The sequence below is a fragment of the Pseudomyrmex gracilis genome, unplaced genomic scaffold, assembly GCF_002006095.1.
Source record: "Pseudomyrmex gracilis isolate BER0280 unplaced genomic scaffold, ASM200609v1 scaffold_149, whole genome shotgun sequence".
NCBI lineage: Eukaryota > Metazoa > Arthropoda > Insecta > Hymenoptera > Formicidae > Pseudomyrmex > Pseudomyrmex gracilis.
In genome coordinates this window covers 359047-378573 of record NW_018020733.1, presented here as the reverse complement: position 1 = coordinate 378573, position 19527 = coordinate 359047, and the positions used below count along the sequence as shown (strand labels likewise).

Sequence of the window (19527 nt, the reverse complement as noted above, 5' to 3'; positions counted from 1 at the left end):
GCGATGAATGCAACTCATCGCTGTTTGACGTGCAGCTCGTGCATCGGTCTATTTTTGTGTCCACATAGCTGCAGATATTTTTCTTTATTTTTGTTAAAAGTGACATTGTTAAAAAAAAAAAAAAAAAATAGAGTTATTATATATTTGTTGAAAATATAATATATTAAGAAATAAAATTATTACATCTTTTGCTCGAAATAAAATTATTGCATCTTTTGCTGTAGAATACTTAAAGAAGTAAGTGCGAAGAAGAAGCCCGATACGATAGGAAAAAAAGAGACTTACACACTCCAGAACAAATTAATCTTACGAGAGGAAAAAGGTCGGTTTCTTTGAAATCAAAGGAAATCCATGCTTTTGCGAAGGAAAATAAGAAAGCGAGAGTCAAAACGCTTGAAAGCTCTTTTATTTAACGCATCAAAATCTCTTCGCTCTTGAATCCTTGATGTTTAAAAATAAAATTCATATGTATACGAGAACGCGCGCGTGACTCTGGAAAACTGGCAAATTTTTTTTGTAGAAATGCACTTAGACAGTTGGTGAAATTGATTCGTGATACGATTCGTCGAGACCCCCCACACATTTTTTTTTTTATATTTTATTTTACTGTTAGTTTCCTCAAACATGTCGGATCTCCAGGTCAGCGATACACTCGGCTGTTAGCGTCCCAGCGATTGATGACGATCGTGCAGCGCGCGTCGTGTTTCCCTTCCACACCCCGTTCTCTCACACCTTGAGCGGTGCATACCACCCCTTTCGCTCGTTTTGCTTCCGAAGCGTAGCTCCCCCACCCTCGGGATCGCAGGAACTTCCAATATATCCCAGTGTACCCACCCATCCTCACCCCTCGGGTATCCCTCTCTGCCACCACCGCTGCCTCCACTGCTGCCTCTACTTTTCCACCACCTCCTCCTCCTCCCTCGCGCCTGCAATCCCCCTTCAACTACCACAAGGACTGAGGTATTGATTCCCCTCGCGGTAGCAGCTCCTCTTCCCTGTTTTCCAGCGGCAGTTCGGAGCGAAGCGCGTTCGCGGCTGCGAATTTGGTGACATCCGTTTGCATAAGGCGGAGAGAAAGAGAAGAAACGAAAAGAAGCGAAAGAGAAAGAGAAAAGAGAGAGAGAGAGAGAAAAGAGAGAGAGAGCAAGCGAGAAAAACAATAAAAAGAGTACCCTGTCCGAGAAGTGGAAGCTCTTGTTCGTGATCGGATGCAATAGCGATCGGTACCGCCGATTTCGCCCGCTTATCTCAACGGTATAAAATAAGAGATTCCTTTCGCGGTGATGACGGTATCCTACGTCGGCGAGTCCGCGCGCAGCGTGGCTCATCGATCGACGAGCGTGTATTAACGGCACACACGCACCGGGAAAAAGAACGAGCGCGACGCAGCAGCACACGCGAGACAGAGCTCTTCTCTCCCTCTTTCGCAGCATCCACCGCGGCTTGCACCGCTGCTGGATGGACGCGCTCCTCCGAGGGAAGCGGCGCCGCTGACGCGCCGATGCGCGGGCGCCGAAAGTCGCCGAGTCGCATCGCGCGCGGGGTTGCATCCCCCAGGACAGCAACACCAACGACGTTGCCCGGCCCGCTAAACTGGTGAACGCGGGGAAGACGCACGCATTTGCGCGATGTGCATTTCCGCGTGAAATACGCCTCCCTACGAATGTGTTCGCAGCTTTCTGAGTACGAATATATTTCACGAAACTCCTCCGCACCGATCGGCGCCGGTCTCTGTGTTTTTAATCGTCGGATTGTCAACCGAATGTTTCACATCGCGCTCGGAAAACAACGGCAAAAGTCTCTTTGAGAAGTGAATCGGAAAACACACTTGGAGGAGACTTCGATCGAAAGACCCGACGGAGAAAACATTCATATACGATTAGTTTCTTCCGAGAAATGTCACTCAGAAGTTGAAAAAGAAAATGTCTAACTTCTTCGATTCGTAATTCTAATTGTTTTTTGTCGTGTGCAATTAATTGTGTGAAGATATAGATAATCGCGTTAAAACGAGACAACGTTCTCAAACAACTGATGCGATGAATTCTTGCGTCACAATGCGGGAGAACTGAAATTTGAGGCACAATATACACACGCGGTGGTCGCTGCTCTGCGGTCTCGGAATTCGGTCGCACGTGACAATGCGGGAGTGACGTGTGGAGGCGTATCATAGTGTGCTTTCGACGATGGCAATTTTATGCCACTGGGTACCTGGATTCTTTCCTTCCCTTGCGAGATCGTTTCGAAACTGATTTCCGTCATGATATTACTTCCGTAGAATCGGGAACAGGTAGGTTCGCGATCGGCGAACGACTGATTTCACAATTTGCACAAGGCCGAATCATTCCCCTTTATATTGCGCAAGAAAAATTGAAAGAAAAGACGAAAGTACGAAGAGCAAAGAAAGGAACGTGAACCGAAAAGGGGATGTGTGAGTTTTCAGAGAACTAAAATAATAATAGTTTCGCGTCTTTTCTTATCCGGGGAAAAATCGACGCTTCGGAAGGACATGTAACACCGATAACGATGAGCGGGAACGAAAGAAAATCAACAGCGGATGAGCGAAAATCAACGTAGAGAGAGAGAAAAGAAAAAAAAAATATCTATATGTATACTTAAGCAGAGAACAGGAAGAGAAGTATTTTTCTATGGAGAGTTTGTTTCTATTGTGTGTATATAGAGAAAGAAAGAAAGAAAGAAGAGGTAGAAAAAATTATTGAATATTCTACATATATATATAAGCAATCCCGTTTCCGAAAAGGCGGGAGTTGAATGGCATCGTCCGCATTAATCATCCGGCATTGAGTGTTGACGATGTTTTCAGCTTGTCGCGAACGGATCTTCTCGAAGAAAGCTTCTCGAGAAGAGTTTTAGTGGAATTTTTTCTGCGTAATTAGTACCTGCGGATACTTGCGGTGCTCTCGTGTACTTCTTCGTGCGTCATCGTCCGCACTTTAGATTCTTGAATAGCTAGATTTAACAACTTAAATAGAGAAAGTCGCAGAGCTGAGAGGACATGGCGCATCTTTGTGACGAAGATAAATCTTAATAGTGCAAAAGACGTTTGCCTTAAAAATAGAAAAAACTTTATTAATAATTATTTTAAATTCGAAATAAAATTTATCGTACGTTAGGTAAAAACCCGATACCACCTGATACCAATCTTATCGAGCAACAGCTATTTTATTGTCGGTCGGCTTCTGGAATATATCGGTTATTTCGCAATTCTCACCACAAGAGCGTGCACAAAACAAAAACAAAAAAAAAACAAAAAAAAAAGAGGACGCTTGATGACTCAGACTCTATAGTAGTAATTCGAATCGAACAGAGGTGTCGCTAACACCTGATGTGATTAGCGACAAATATTTCGAGAAGATCGACCTGATAAGGTTGTGGGAGTACAAAAACGCATTTCTCGAAGAGAACAAACACACACACACACACACACCACTGAGCTTATACACCGATGACAATCGATCGCTGGGAAAATATCTGACCAAGCCACGTGGGTGATCCTTCTGCCGTCCGTGAGACAATAATAACATCACCGGAGAAGAAACGAGACATTATGAGCCGACGGCAAAATCGCTTCGCCTCGTCATCGAGAACCTGAGAATCTCAGGTCGTCATCCGGCAGTCTTCCTTTAACCTGGGAAGTCGCCCAGCCTCTTCCTCGTTCAGTCATCAGACAGGAGAAACGACGACAAATAATGGTAGAGCCGAGATGGTCGATCAAGTGTACGAATAGCACTTTGGACCTGTTGGACCCGAGCGACGAGAATTACACGGATCTGAAGACGCAACATCGGCGACGCTGCTGGAAGTACTTCTGCTGGTGCCGCAGGCACACGATAAGCGTGATATGCATTAACGAGTCGCGACGATTGTACTGGTTCAATTGTCGAAACGTGCAGGAGAAGGTGAGATACGGTCAGGGCGAGGGATACTATCAGAAGTTGCTGCGACTGGTGAACGGCGCGCTCAGCACCTGGGCTCAACGCTACATCGACGGTCTTAGCGTGGCACGTCGCGAAATTATGTTGAAGATAAACGGAAGCGCGGAGAACAACATGAAGCTGCTCAAGGAGGGCTGCTACTGCCACTATCATCCGCACATGACGGCGGACGCGTGTAACGCCGACTTTCTCAGAAGAGTCGTAAGTTTCTGGGCCGGCGAGAGCCTCAGGGGAATACGCGAGAGGCTCCGCGGCATGACGAATATCACGAAAAAGGTAGAGACCACGAGTCTCTCTATTCTCTTCCGAAAGAATGTTTTTTTTTTGTCTCACGTATATTGATTGATATTGTTATGCCCCTGTATGTTTCCGCTGTACTCCCGTGTATGCGGCGATCGCACTACCAGGATGTATCCTCGTTTGGATCCTCTCTCTCTCTCTCTCGTATTATTGGCATGTTGCTTCATGGGCAGAAGCGAGAGTAGAGAGGTGACTTTGGCAGAGAGTCAAAGTCTGCGCCGAGGTTCTAAAAAATGAGTCTTTCGTTCGTCGACTCCCTGACTTAATCGCATCATTCAAAATCATATATATCTCATTCTTCATATTCATTGCATATATTTAACTCTTCGGAGTGAGAAAAGAACTCGTAACAAAAAATCAATTGGATGAAAAAATTCATCGACGTACAAAGGCGGAAATAGAAGAGAAAATTTTTTAATTTTTGATTTTATAAGAGACATGGAAAGGATTGGCCTTCATGCGCTGAAGAATAGCACACACACAAACTGAAAGATCATATCATTGAGAATACTTGTTTGCAAATTAGGAATTGTATTCAAAACGCGTGAAATAATGAGCGAAAATAACGAGGGGATGGACAGCGAAAGCGCGGTGCAATTAGATAAAGCATTTTGCGTTCACGACATAATTATTGCTCGCTGTGAAACGCGAGCAAAAATATCGATTCTGGCATGTGCTGACACAAATTCTTAAAACGACCGTGATCTTGTGCAATTAAAAAAAACGAGCTTCCAAGCTGGAGTTTTCGCTGAAGTTTGTCTTGCGTCGGTGCTCTAGTTGCTATCGTTAACTTAGCATGCGCTGACTAAAAGCTATAAAATTTATTTGCATCTATCGATTATTGATAATCTGAATGTACCTCTGAGTTTTAATAATGTTTTTTTATTTAATGCGTTTATATATATATATATATAGTAATTATTACTTTGCGGGTAGGACTTAACTAAATTAACTAATTAGTGATACAATAACAGTCGCGATAAAAGAATAATTATAGAATAATAATATAGATATAAATCGATGCACACAAAATTAATTATAAAAGATATACAGCGAATATAATTATTGCAAATAACAAAGTCGTTTTTTTAAATTGATTGCGATCTTTGTGTAAGTGTAATTGTTTTTGCAAATTGATCAGTCGTATTGAAACACAGATTTATACGTATCCATATATTTTACACAATAATATAATAACGTAATTCACAATTTTTGCAATTCCTAAGTATGCACTTTCTAGATAGACAAAGCACTCTCAACGAATTCTGTACATAAAGCATCTTGTCATTATCAGTAATAGATCTTACCTCTGCATATGATTCATAATTTTTCATCAGTATCATTTTCCGTTTCACGATGTAATCGCACAATACGCACATTTTCACTTTTTTTTTCTGTACATTACGCATCGTTCCCTTCTACTACAGATGATTCCACGTGCACTATGTGTTATTATTGTTGTATATAAAGCGACCAAAGAGCGACGATGAGGAATAATTAAAAATAATTAAAATATTTGATTAAACTTTTGTTTTATTTGACGTGGAATCATTTGTCTGTCTCGACTGTTTCACCGATGAAGCGCGCGCGTCATTTGTAGATCAAGATTACGAAACGTCTGACGTATTTTCTAGATGTCGGACGACGATAGGATGTCACTCACCACCGCCGTCAGCGACGATGATGATGGCGAGAGCGTCATAAATTCGCCCTATCGTGGAAAGCAGACTGGAACGGCCGCAGCTTCATTCAATTGCACCGGTGCAGTTCGGAAATCAGGGTACGTTATCACTTCGGAGTCATTATCAGTTTATTCCTTGTAATATAATAAGCGTGAAATAATAAGTAGTAAAAGTATTGAAGAAAAAACACAGGAGTCTCTCGGTGTTAAATATATTCCTTTCGATAAAAAAAAATATATAAAGTTTACGAGAAAATAATTTTCTGAATCACACATTTTTGATGTTAGTTCAAGAATTCACTTAGGATCAGGTTGCTCCTTAAACCCTGATGAAGTGAGCTGAAATGTTCACGAAACGTCGGTATAAAAATGACACTAACGCGGTTCGAACCCGAAAAAACATCTTTGTATGTTAATACAACACACCGCGAAAGCATCAAATATCAGATGTAATTAAAATATTTTGGTTATAGATTTCTCAGTGTGAAGAAATGGTTATTGCGCAAGAAGCATCAGATCGAACTTGCCAGGAAGAGAGGCTGGAAAGGCTACTGGGTTTGTTTAAAGGGTACTACGCTTCTTTTTTATCCTTGTGATTCTCAAGAAAGCAAAGCCACGGAGGCAGCACCTAAACATCTTATCATCGTCGATGGTGCGATTATGCAGCCGATTCCCGAGCATCCAAAGAGGGATTACATATTTTGTCTCAGCACCGCGTTCGGGGACGCCTATCTATTTCAAGTAAGAAAAATTTTTTCCTTTTCACTTTTATACTAAATATAAGTGCATAAAAAAATACTATAAAAAATATATATATTTATTTATATTAAACTACACGAGATATATAACTTCCATGATTTTTACAACAAATTATTCTTTACATTATATGTACGATCTCTCTTTGAATCTTTATAGTTAAATATATAATAGTGATAAAAATAAATAAACAAAACAGAATTACGTAATTACCACAATAAAAATTTGCTTTTTTATGTCGTTTTCTGGAAGATAAATTTCTGAAGGTACATTTTATTATAAAACGTTGAATAAATTATTGCGTATAATATAAAATTAAAATTTGAAGTAAAAGTTTATTACACAGAACTCGGAAAATAAAAGAAACAATTCTTATATACCTCAATTTTATTTTCGCATTCGATATTCTTGAGAGAGTTCAGTAACCGCGAAAGTTCAGTAAATCACTTCTCTGCCCTAACTAGATGTATTTGATTAACCTCGTCGTACATATATACACTTACACACACACACACACACATATTCATTCCTTTATCACGCAACAACGAACTTTTAATAGCCTGTGCAGTTGAAGTGCTTAAAAACTCTCCTACCGCCACTTTAAATCTCTTGGAAATATGGAAGTCGTGCACGTTATACCTTGAAACAATCAATTCTGAAGCTACCTACTACGTCGAGCGATCGTAATTATTAAAAGTTGAAATTTTCGCTCGAAAAAAAAAACCACGTTGTGTCTCGCTTTGTTTTAGGCGCCGTGTCAAGTGGAGTTAGAAAATTGGGTAAACAGTATTCATTCGGCATGTGCCGCCGCGTTCGCGCGTCATCGCGGCAAGACCGGTACGTTGCATCTGTTGCAGGAGGAGATTTTCCGTTTGGAGAAGGCGATTGAGTCGGTACGTTAAAAAAAACATCGAAATCAATCTACATTATTTTGTTTTGATTCCAACTTATTTGTCCTCTACAGAAAATTTATACAAACAGTAATAACAGATAGAACAAAACGTGTATAGAATTGATTTTAATAAATTTAAATGTTCTAAAAAATTTTCTATAAAAACAATTAAGAAAAGAATCTTATCATTATTTCCGCACAGTGTTCTTTTATTTTTTTACATAAATAAAGAAATCATTAATTGACATCGACGTTTGCAGGATCACAAAATGAAACACATGGCGGATCTTCAGCAATCAGTAGTTTCTGACGTTGACACTAAGCAGCAAATTAACAATCAAATAATACAGTGGGAAGAGAATCTGGAGCGATTACATTGCGAACAATTCCGCTTGCGGTGCTATATGGCCAGTTTACAAAGTGGCGAACTGCCCAATCCAAAGGTAAGCACTGTAGATTGTTGTAAAAAATAATTAGAAAAAAATTAGAATTTTATAATAATTGCATCAAAACTTTAAACTATCAGGAGATATTATACGCAATATCTCGATATCGTGAAATCTTCTATTTTCATGCGCGTTTCACGATTTTTCATATATAATTTCTTTCTGTTTATTATATGTGACAAATTTATATAAAAAAAACGAAATTCTATATTTTTCTGATTGTTTTTGATTTAATGGTTTGAATTTTTTACGTTTACTAGACGCGCAAGTGCATTTTTCTTGCGAGAAAGAATTCGGAGAGCTTTTTTTATATATTTTTTTTTTTCGTTTTAAACGTTTGTCAAATGTTTGACGAGGTAAAACCGGGAACGTTATGTCGTTTACAATCACAATCGAACGAAGAGTATTGATTTAGCTTTTCGTTGTAGCATTGGAAAAGCCAATACTCTCGGCTTTTCGATCGTAAACAACATTTGCGCGCAGCAATCTCGTTGTATTGTTCACCGAGAGCGCGACGAGTCGCTGAAATTGTCTGAAAACTCTCGTCTTGTCATCTATACTACGCGCGCAATTAGGACATCTATTGCGAAATTATTTACGATTGCAATCTTACACGCGAATTTCGAAACTTGTCAGTCGGGAAATTAACGTAAGTGCCTTGAATTCAGAAGAGATTCATCTGCATTACGAGCATCTAATTTGCGTCATTCCGTGACGAGTGATATCGATCGTTACGCGCGCAGAAGAAAGAGAAAGAAAAGTGAGAGAGAGAGAGAGAGAGAGAACGAAATGCGCTATAGTAGTACGATAAAATTAACATTCTTGCGATTACATATAAAACAGCAAATCATAATATTTATAATAAAAAAGATTAGAAATTTACATAAACTCATTTTTAAAAGACGCAAAATATTTTACAATTTTATATAAATTTATAAGTTTATTCCGTTTATTCCATTTGTTGTGTATATATACTTATAGTGTTTCTTCTTTATTAATGCAAAACGACATCATCAAGATAAATAAACGTCCTCATCTCTTTTCTTCTTCAGAGTCTTCTGACACACGTGTCTCGCGCTACAAAACAGACATTGAACAAGCTAGGCGTGTTCACGGTGTCGTCTTTTCACGCGTTTATTTGCGCGCGTAGTCCATCCTTGCTAAATAATTTATTGGCGGGTCGTGGAGCGACGAAGAGGAGGCCGCCGCTGCTGTCCAGGTCGAACAGCGGTTCAAGCAGACGTTCATTGCAAATCTCGTCCAGAGACGAGGAGAAGAGCGTGAAGGTGTCCGTGCCGGAAAATCAGGTACGATCATCAGGACGCCGGGTGAGTTGATTAAAATTCTATAATCCTTAAACAATTAACCTTAAAGCGAGATAAGGATAAATCAAACGCGATCCGGTGTTTTTCGTTTGTTGTTTCAGCACGTATCGGTGTTTCTGCGCGACGGTATGACTGTCGAGGAATTCCTGGCGAGCGCGTGCACCAGGAAGAACCTAAATCCGATGGAGCACTTCGTACGCGTGAAGAAGCGGCGAGATATGGAGGACCACAACTACTTTGTGCCACACAGAACTGATTTGATAGAAACATATGTAAGTGATGTGATAAATTTTTAGATATTCTCTCTAGAAAAATATATATTTGAAATGCATTTACACTAATAAACATAATTAATAATGTATATATTTATAAAAATACTAAGAGCGTGCGTGCACGCTAAAAGTAATATAACGTTATTTACTAATCTCTTAAAAATAATACTGGTCAAATATAAAAAAAGAAATTAATGATTTTTTAGCAGAGTCAGAAAGAAAATCAAAAACATTAATTTAAAAAATAACACTACCTTCTTTATCACGCGATTTTTTTAAGTGAAGAAAATTAGAGTTTTCTTTTCTTAGTCACTGTTCTTTAAAAATAAATATAATTGAAAACAGAAAACTTGAAGTAATCACTAATGACTATGCGATTAAGTAATGAAACTTTACTATATGGAAATAGAGACACTATTAAGATAAAATTGTTTTTCTGCATTTCCTCCAGTGGCATACGCACGAAATCGTGGAAGTTTGCGCTAAGATTTTATATCAAGTGGAATTACAAAGAAACACTTTAGAGCAAATGTGGGGTTTCTCCGTCGAGGCGGAGCTTATAGAAAACTCCGACAGGCAGGACGAGCTGTGCTGCTATGTTAGTAGAGTGGAAGACAAAAGTGTCGCCATGCAAAACGGTAAGCACCCCCTTATCTAGGACAACCAATAAACTAAAATAAACGTCCCTCGAGCTCAACGATTAAAAGTTTCATCTATCGTTACAAGGTTGTTTTTTCTATTCTTCATATACGTTACAAGGCTTTTTTATTTCGTGTTATTATTTATCAGCGATTATTTTATTTTTTTCACACTCGGTCATGACTATTTATAAGCCGCACAAATTTGCCGCAAAAGCGATGTTAAGGATGACAGTGACGTTTATCTAGGTTTCTTTATTAAAGTCAATTACGAACAAATCAAATTTATGCGATCAAAGTTTAATGCATCAAGAAACAGTTTGTATCTTATTAGTGCGGTGTAAATACGTTAAAAAAAAAAAAAAAAAAAAATAGTGCAGCATTCCACAAAATAGATAGTTCATATCTCGCTTCTCTATTTTCTCGGTTTAAACTTCTTACAGATCATCAAAAGATGATGGACGGTAAGATACGCGGTATTAATTTTTTAGACCGTGTCAGGATGTGTAAGGACGCCATTGAAAGTCATCGATTTCTCACGCCTCGCTCGCTCGCTCGTTGAGCAAAGTCTCGTGCTTGTGGCTAAATGAAGCGTATATAATACGCGCAAAAAAAAGAAATATATATACATAAAGTAAAAATACATACATATACATGTGGTACATATAAAGATTGCGGTATAGGGTGGGGTGGCGGCTTAGAGCCGCAGGCGCAAACAAATCAGCAAATGACATTTAGCGCCGCCTTTCCGCGTAAGCTGTCTAAATTTATCTAACAGTTTACTCGTTAAGCACGACAGAAAGGAGCAACTTATTATAATCGTGAAAGATACCGAGCCGAGCAGTCGATCGTCTTCGTTAAAGCGGTGAATTGCAAAGAGTAGAGAAAAACGTTGAAGATTCAACATAAAAATTTATAAAATACCGGCTAATGTTAATTGTACATACATCTCTACAAAAAATTTGGAAAATTCCTGCGCACGTTCTTTATTGTAATGCAATTTTGTTTTTTTTTTTTTTTGTTTTGTTTTGTTTTGTTTTCTTCAGGAATTATCAAGGGCGATGAGATTATGGTAATTAACGGCGCCATCGTGAGCGATCTTGATATGATGCACTTGGAGAGCCTTCTGCAAGAAGAGTTCGGCCTTTGCATGATGATGCGATCTTCGAGAACCGAGCCACCGGATCTCACGGGCATTATGCGAGTCACTGATGACATAATCGAGAGCCTGGTCTGTCCGCCGCCTCCCTCCGATCCACCGGTCATAAGCGAGGAGATGATTTCCGGTTTAATTGTTCCGGCACCCGGGTGGAGTGAGTATTTAGATTCTGAGAGATCTCGTTAAAAGAAAGTAACTCCTTATTCTCTCGAATAACGAGAAATAATACGAGTCAAAGTGATATCAAAGTGTCATATAACAAGAATAAAATTTATGTCTTATTACTGTAAAATGTTGTAATTTCACTTCTTCAGCAAAATAACATGTAACTTAATGTTATTTTGCTGAGGAAGTGAAATTACAACATTTTACAATATGACATGGCATTTTACGATGTGTTACGCAGGTAAGGAGAATATTATGCAGGAATGCACGTCGGCTGCTCACATGGAGAACAGCAAGCAGACCTCGCGGACAAATTCCTTCGAGATCGAGAATCTTTTGAAGACTGCCGAACAGGTGACAGGAATCTGTCGTTCGCCCGGTGAGACCAGAAAGTCGAGTCCGACCGGAAGTGTCGTTAGTTCTCATTCGCAGGCTCTCACACCGAGTCGGCAACTTAGCGACGCTGAGAAGCTGAAGAAAGTGATTTTAGAATTGATTGAGACTGAACGAACTTATGTAAAGGTACTAGCAATTGTATAATACGGTTGATTAGAACATTGAAAAATATATTGTAAATACGCGTAATTAAATAGAGAAGTTTCTAAACGAGAGTTTCTTTTCGTTCTTGTGTTCTTAGAATTTAAATAATTTGCTGGAGAACTATTTGGAACCCCTTAAACGTGAAACTTTCCTGTCGAATGCGGAGATCAACGCGCTGTTCGGTAATATTCAGGAGATCGTCACGTTTCAACGACAGTTCCTGCAGAATCTCGATCACGCTATCGAGATGGAGGCCGATTTCAACAACTTTGACCATCCGAGTCAATTTAAGGTGCGAATTTTTTTTGTGTCTTATAATATAATAACTTTATTGTGTTTGTATCTCTTATATATAAATTTAAATTTTTATCTTTCCACAAAACATGGGAAAATTGAAAGAGAGAGAGAGTCGAGTTATTAAATATTCTCAATATCTTACAATTCTCTTTTTATATTTTTTTATAGCAGAATATATTCACCTTCGTGTTTTGACGACTCAAATATTATTAACTTCAAATGCTGTCGTAAACTAACAAACATTCAAGCAAGTATAAGTTTGCTGCTTTAAACTTTATATTTCAATATTGCTTTTCTTTGTTGCACAGGGAGTCCTGTTTTCCATTGGAAGTGCCTTCTTATATTACGTAAATCACTTCAAGCTGTACAGCTCGTTTTGCGCAAGTCACTCGAAGGCTCAGAAGGTTTTACATCCAAGTAAGTTTTTTCTCTTAAAAGTATCTATCTCTTTTTTTTTTTTTTGCAACGAACAACTTTCGTTTCTTCAACATCAGCCTAATATCCTTCGCGATCGATAATTTATTCGCCGAGAATAACTATATCCGATCTCTGAATACCAACCTTCGTTTTTCTCTATAAATATGTCGCAGAAAGTACTTCGATTTTATTATTCATGTCAACTTTCTGCAAAGAAGTGACATTTTTACACAAATAGACACTGCGCGATTAAATATTTAAATAGATAATTTAAGTTTTCCTATATCCCGTATTTATATTATCGCTTGACATTTTCTTCCCCGTTACTGCAAAGGTCTTAATTTTAACGGCGAGTTTATACCGAGACAGATTTCTTTTTCTGTAAGAAAAAAAAAAATCACATTTAGCGTAATTACAACGGACTTGCGAGAACGAAGCAATCTTCCGATACCTTATTAAGGATAATGAACAATTTCAGACGAGGGAAATCAAGCTTTACAAGAGTTCCTGCAAGCGAGAAATCCTCGGCAGCAACACTCATCGACCTTAGAATCGTACTTGATAAAACCTATACAAAGAATACTCAAGTATCCGCTGCTGTTGCAGCAGCTTAGAAATCTCACTGACGAACGGAGCGAGGAACATCAACATTTAATCGGTAATTGGCGCGATATTGCGAGCGTAATGAACAACTCGAGGCGTCATTAGGTGTCTAATTGCGTAAAAACTCAAATTGCAGAGGCGCTCAAAGGCATGGAGAAGGTGGCGGAACACATAAACGAGATGCAGAGAATTCACGAAGAATACGGCGCTATTTTCGATCATCTCTTCAGGCAACACCAAAAATCTTGCAAACAGGTGAGTTTAATTTCGATATTCGTCTATTCGAAAAAAAAAAAAAAAACTGTTATAACGATATTTTATTATATATTGCGTAAAAGTCAGAAAGATAATAATCGTGAAAGATGAATAACTTATTGAAAATAAAAATTGCTCTTTTATATTGATCTTTGTTATATTATTTTGATTATATTATTTTAACATTTCTAACTATATTTTACAACTTACATGTAAATATTTAGTCTCAAGGAATAATAATTTTTAAGATAAGTAATACTCGATTCAATTGTTCGATAGCCGATCGACTTAAGTCCGGGCGATCTTTTATATTACGGCGGCGTCGAGTGGCTCAATATTTCCGACTTCCTCGGTAAAATAAAGAAGGGTCTCGAATTGCACGCGATGTGCTTCGTATTTAAATCGGCCGTCGTGTTCCTGTGCAAGGAAAGATTGAGACAGAAAAAGAAACTCATGGTAAATATTCGCATATTGTGTTTTTCTAAATCAATTCACTTCTACTGTGTTGTTTGAAAAACGTTCTCGATATTAAAGAAATTTGCTCATGCATTTTCAGGGGGTCTCAACAAAAGCTAACTCCAGCGAGGTGGAAATCATTCGTTACCAAGTATTGATCCCGGTGACAGAAGTCCAAGTCAGAGCCAGTTCTGCCAAAGACATGGAATCCCACTTTTTGTGGGAATTGATTCATCTAAGGAGTCAATTACAGAGAAGATCGGAAAAAGTATACGTGCTCTCTAACAGGTATATCTAAAAATGTCTTATTTTTTACGTTTTATATTTATTGAACTATAGATATTAGAACGAATGCTCTACTTCTACATTTACTTTTTTTGAGAAACATAGTATTTGTTTTTGAGAACTTTAATAAATTACTAATATAGGAAAAAGATAAATTTTGTCACAAGTACGATCTTAAAATTGTTGTTCTTCTACAGTACAACGGAATTCCGAAACGCGTTTTTGAAGACAATCCGACAGATTATTCGGGAGTCGGTAAGAAACATGAGCATACCCTCGACGAAACAGAACATGGGTCACGCACCGATGTCGATGGCGCCGCGCATGTCAACCGGCCATGTGGAGAAATTCGACAAGCAGCAAACCGGCCAGGGTCAGAACGGAAATGGTGCGGTCATACCGGGCACGCTCTCGAAAAAAGCGATGAAGCAACAATTGCTCGCAAGTTCGCACAAACGCAAATACAGCCAATCGAAACAGCCGGTGGAGCACGAGAGTTCGGAAGATAAGGATCAGGAGGACGCGCCAATTCAGCAGCAAACCACGTTTCGTTCCAGAAGTAAAACTATAAGCGACACTTCCGGTAAGATAAGACTTCGATAATTTTGTTTTCGAACAAAAGTCCTTTTAACATTCATGAATGAGGTTTTTATATATTTAGTTCATTGGCATAAAAATGCGTAATGTGGCGCACGGTGTTCGGCTACGCGGTCTTAGTCGTTTCGCAATTTACACCCGTTAAAAAAAATTTTGCACATACATCCGTTTGACTCGTCTTATTATTTTTCTTATTTTTTTAATGTGAAAAATATATGTTATTATTTTAAAAATTATCGGACACGGTGTTGTTGCATTATCGGGTTTAGGCGAAGCGAAAGTGGAAATGGATTCGGGCACAAAGTCAGAAGGTGAAGAAGATTCGCAGGCTTTTTTAGGTGAGAAGAAGACGAATCTCGGCCGCACACCCAATCATCTCACGCTGAGTACCACGTCAACCATCTCGGCGGGAAGCACCGGTAGTCAGGCCAGATTGATCCAGTCTTCTCATCAGCCCGAAAATTACCAGCCCACTACCGTCAAAGAACTCGGTGAGTGTCTTATGTCATCGCAGTAGTGTTGCTAGTGTGACTCTAAAAAAAAAATTAATTAAAGAAATTCATATCTAGATCGCTACTCTGTTTATTAATAATAAGCTGCTTTCTTCAACAGAATTGACAATAAAAATAATTGTACATTGTGTAATTATTTCGTTTTATTCGTTTTTGTTTAAGGAGAAGGGACGCGTGATAAAGATGAATCTCTTGGTATCATATCGCAATGTTTTTGAACAGGTTCGCCGATTTGGAAGCCACGAGAGCTACCTTCTTTGGGAGAGGCCACCACATTACCGCGCAAGGGTAAGTCGGCCGGCGAGTTCGCGGACATGAGCTCGAGCCACAGCGCCTCCCGAAAGTCTCTAATAGAAATCAACAATTGTGCTCAACAATCTAACTTTAATAATCACGTTTAAGTTGAATAATATCGAGGTTGACTCGCTAACGAGGAAATATCGTTAAGATCCGCCACTATTCACCACTGTGTCATCGTTTCATTGTCATCATTAAAAACACAACCAACAATCATCGTCATATGTAATGCACATAAATAATTGTTTGATTATTGCGAGTATCACACGACGCGATAACAATACGCGAGAGACACACGTCCGCCGCCCACGTGGAAAAATTCACGCGAAATACAAAACTGCTACTTTCTCCCTCCGCTCTCTTCCTCGTTTTTTGTCTTCCAGCAGAGGAATCGCGCGTTTGATTGCGTGCGCGTTGCGTGTGTGTTGCGTGAGAGAATAAGTGAGATTGCTCGACTAAAGCCTCCTCTATTGTACTCTCTCTAAAGAATTTAATCGAACTCATATATGTATATATATATATATATAGATATATATATATATATAATATGTATAATTTCTTTTTTATATGAATATAACATTATTACGCTTCTTAATTATTATGTCTCGCGACACATTCAATTAATTAAAAACGATGTAATTTTTCACATTAGGATAAATAACTATTAATATATTTTTTATGGTTGAGTAATTTTTTTATTTTTGATAATAATTTTTGAAGAAACTAGAAAGAGATGTGATGCCGAGTGAATTGCTGGCTTTGAAAGGATAAAACTTAATGGCACGTGTGTGTGTATGAATATTTCAACGTTTTTGAAATTCTCCCGCACCGTTTGCAAAAGACTTTTATCCAGAGCGATCGAGATGAATGAATTAGGAAATATAAGAGAGTTAATTTTAAATTCTCATTTTTGCATTACGCATTTTTCTAACTTTGTTTCTCGTTGTTGCTTTCGATTCCTTTTTTTCCGCGTGGACGGCGGCGCGATAGCCGGACAGATAAACGACTGTATATAATGTAATGATATTAAATTGTCACTATATGAAGTGTTATACACACACGTCGCGATCGCGATCGGGCGCGTAGCGCGCTCGATACGTTGTTTCTCATTATTCTACCGTACATTATATGGTCTTCTCATCTTTTTATTGTTATATAAAACCGTGATATATGCATCACACATCACATTGATGATCGCCAGTTGACGCGAAACCACACACGATCAAAGAAGAAAAAACACAAAAAACTGAAGAAGAAGCGATTTTCGTGCGCGTAGTGAGTAAGTTTTAGCGATTAAAAGAGAAATCAATTACATTAAAATAAAATGTCGCATATATATATATATACACAGAAAATATATGTATACATACTATATATATACGCGGGATATTATATAGAGTGCGGAAAATGTGTGATGGGTTTGTGAAATTGTATTGTAACGTCGTCCACGGTTCCCCCCTTAAAAAAAAAAAAAAAAAAAAAAAAAAAAACGTTCCGCCGCGTATTAACCTGTTTTCAGGGTCGAGCATCCTCGCCGATATAGCAGATTTTATTTTTAACGTTACTTAAGATGTGAAAGAGAATGAGTGAACATAAAAGAAAGAGAGAGAGAGAGAAAGAGAGAGAGGTAAAGAAAGAGAGAGAGAAAGAGGGAGTGGTGAGAGGGTGAAAGAAAAAAAGAGGATGTGTGTATGAATGTGTATGTGAACGAAAAAAAAAAAAAAGAGAGCGAGAGAGAGAAATGGCCAGAGTGCTCGAGACCGAAGTTGCGAGGTGAGATGCGCCGGCGTAACGATGAAAATGTATTCAAGGCCCGTGACTTAGGACGGTAATGTGCCGGGAAAATAAAACAGAAGATAAAAGAGATGGTACGCAACACACTCGACTCTAATCCGTGTATATCGATTAGAAGCGACGAACAGTATCGAGAGGGGCATTGATGGTATAATAGTACCGGCACTGGAATTAATTTTCCCGATAATCCGGCATGATCCGACACACATGTACTGCGTTGTTAAATGAGTATTACGATAAATTAAGAATGGTATCGAGGGATTAATACGTGTAAATTAGACGACAGAAAGTATCCACATAGAAACGTATACCTATACAACCAAAAATATATATAAATAAAAAAAAATATATATACACAGATTAACACACACACACACACATGACATGTAACGCAAAAGTGGTGTAAAACTCCGAGAATGTCTTTCAGAGGAGGATATTCGAGGATTCGAAACGCTCTTTTTGACGAGAAGAGTTTTATAGAAATGTTCTAAGAATATATTTTGCGCGAACATGTCGCAAAAATATGTGCTGAGAATGTTCTAATCACATACACACACATACACACACAAATACACACAAAAAACACTCATACACACGCGCGCACATGTTAAGTTTTGAGAAATAATTTTCAAAATATTCCGAGACTATTCCGTGGATGTTTTGAAAATGAAGATGTTTAAATATTGCGACATTCTGAAGAAAAAATACTTCCTTTTACCTCGCATCACCACATACAACATGTACGCATACTCGAGAAAAGTGGATGTCACGCGCGCCATACGAGCCGATCACGAGTCGATCTTCACATCGAACGAAGACGTTTAAGTAATTCTATAGCACGATACAGTGAATAGGACAATAAAAGGGATAAAAAAAAAAAAAAGAAGACACACACGAATCCAACGGTGCTTGAGACATCACCTCGACGTGCCAAATTCTTCGTTAAAAGATGGACTCTCGTTCGAGGAATCTGCGATTTTGGTATCTCCCTTTTATCTGTGATTCACACACGGTTCCAGTTAAACGGATCGATTGTAGTGCTGATCGCTGTGAAAATCGATTAGCGGATCCGGAATCACATAATTGCGAGCTTAGATCTTCCTCGGCGTTAGTCATGAGTCCGAGGATGATGTCTCAAGTTACGTAGGAGACCTGTTGAGATGCATAGAGATGCCGCGAAATTGAATTGAGTATCGATACATATTCGATCGTTATTGATCGGTATCGGTGATACTCTCGCGCGATCCTATTTCTTATACAAGGTACCGCTTGCGTCAGGGATCGCTTACGATAATCATCGAATTATTTTTTGCAACGAGAAAGTAGTCAAAGATTTCATGGAAATAGAACTAACGTGTATTGTATAAAAACATACAGGGCGTCCCCAGAATTATCGTTCACGAGAAAATCGTTAACGTCTTCGTTCGATGTTTCGAGCCTACAATCGTCGCCCGATCATGAAATAGAAAATAGATATTCAATTGCCGATTACTGGGATTTGATAATGTATTGATACTCGACATACGCACACATTTACGTACGTTGTCGTCCAGAACGTCGATCTGCGGTTCGAACGAACATGCGTTTTTCATTAATTTATATTTTTAAAGTTATCTTTATATTATCAGCACCTTTATATTATTTTTTGATATTTTTATAATAGTGTAATATTGGGAAAATATTACATTATTATAATAAAAAAATGTGCAATATATTACGTAACGTTATATATAAGATTTATAGACAGACAGAGGCGAATTTATATTGAGAGATTGTGTCACAAATGATGCGCGCAACATCCAACAAAAAAAAAAAAAAAAAAAAAAAAACGCGCATCAAATAAAAAATTTCCCTTCGTCGTTTTGTAGAATTGAAAATTGCGAACAC

At 38.4% G+C, this 19527-nt stretch overlaps 1 protein-coding gene across 11 annotated transcripts in view; it reads left to right on the top strand.

The window, feature by feature from the left end:
* LOC109857162 overlaps positions 1 to 18523 on the top strand; it is a 31916-nt gene extending 13393 nt beyond the window's left edge. For 6 of the 11 annotated variants that reach the window (XM_020433228.1, XM_020433227.1, XM_020433230.1 and 3 more), the window contains exons 12-29: positions 5888 to 6033; positions 6408 to 6675; positions 7440 to 7583; positions 7843 to 8025; positions 9081 to 9356; positions 9455 to 9625; positions 10077 to 10263; positions 11310 to 11576; positions 11829 to 12109; positions 12225 to 12419; positions 12733 to 12841; positions 13320 to 13499; positions 13581 to 13699; positions 13979 to 14155; positions 14256 to 14443; positions 14638 to 15023; positions 15307 to 15528; positions 15772 to 18523. In XM_020433228.1, the coding sequence (XP_020288817.1) occupies positions 5888 to 6033; positions 6408 to 6675; positions 7440 to 7583; positions 7843 to 8025; positions 9081 to 9356; positions 9455 to 9625; positions 10077 to 10263; positions 11310 to 11576; positions 11829 to 12109; positions 12225 to 12419; positions 12733 to 12841; positions 13320 to 13499; positions 13581 to 13699; positions 13979 to 14155; positions 14256 to 14443; positions 14638 to 15023; positions 15307 to 15528; positions 15772 to 15950 (3678 nt within the window). In that variant the 3' untranslated portion in view covers positions 15951 to 18523. Of the gene's footprint in view, positions 1 to 5887; positions 6034 to 6407; positions 6676 to 7439; positions 7584 to 7842; positions 8026 to 9080; positions 9357 to 9454; positions 9626 to 10076; positions 10264 to 11309; positions 11577 to 11828; positions 12110 to 12224; positions 12420 to 12732; positions 12842 to 13319; positions 13500 to 13580; positions 13700 to 13978; positions 14156 to 14255; positions 14444 to 14637; positions 15024 to 15306; positions 15529 to 15711 lie in introns of those variants that run through there. The other 5 variants (XM_020433226.1, XM_020433225.1, XM_020433232.1 and 2 more) reach the window with 4 other exon arrangements.
* Positions 18524 to 19527: the final 1004 nt, after the last annotated feature.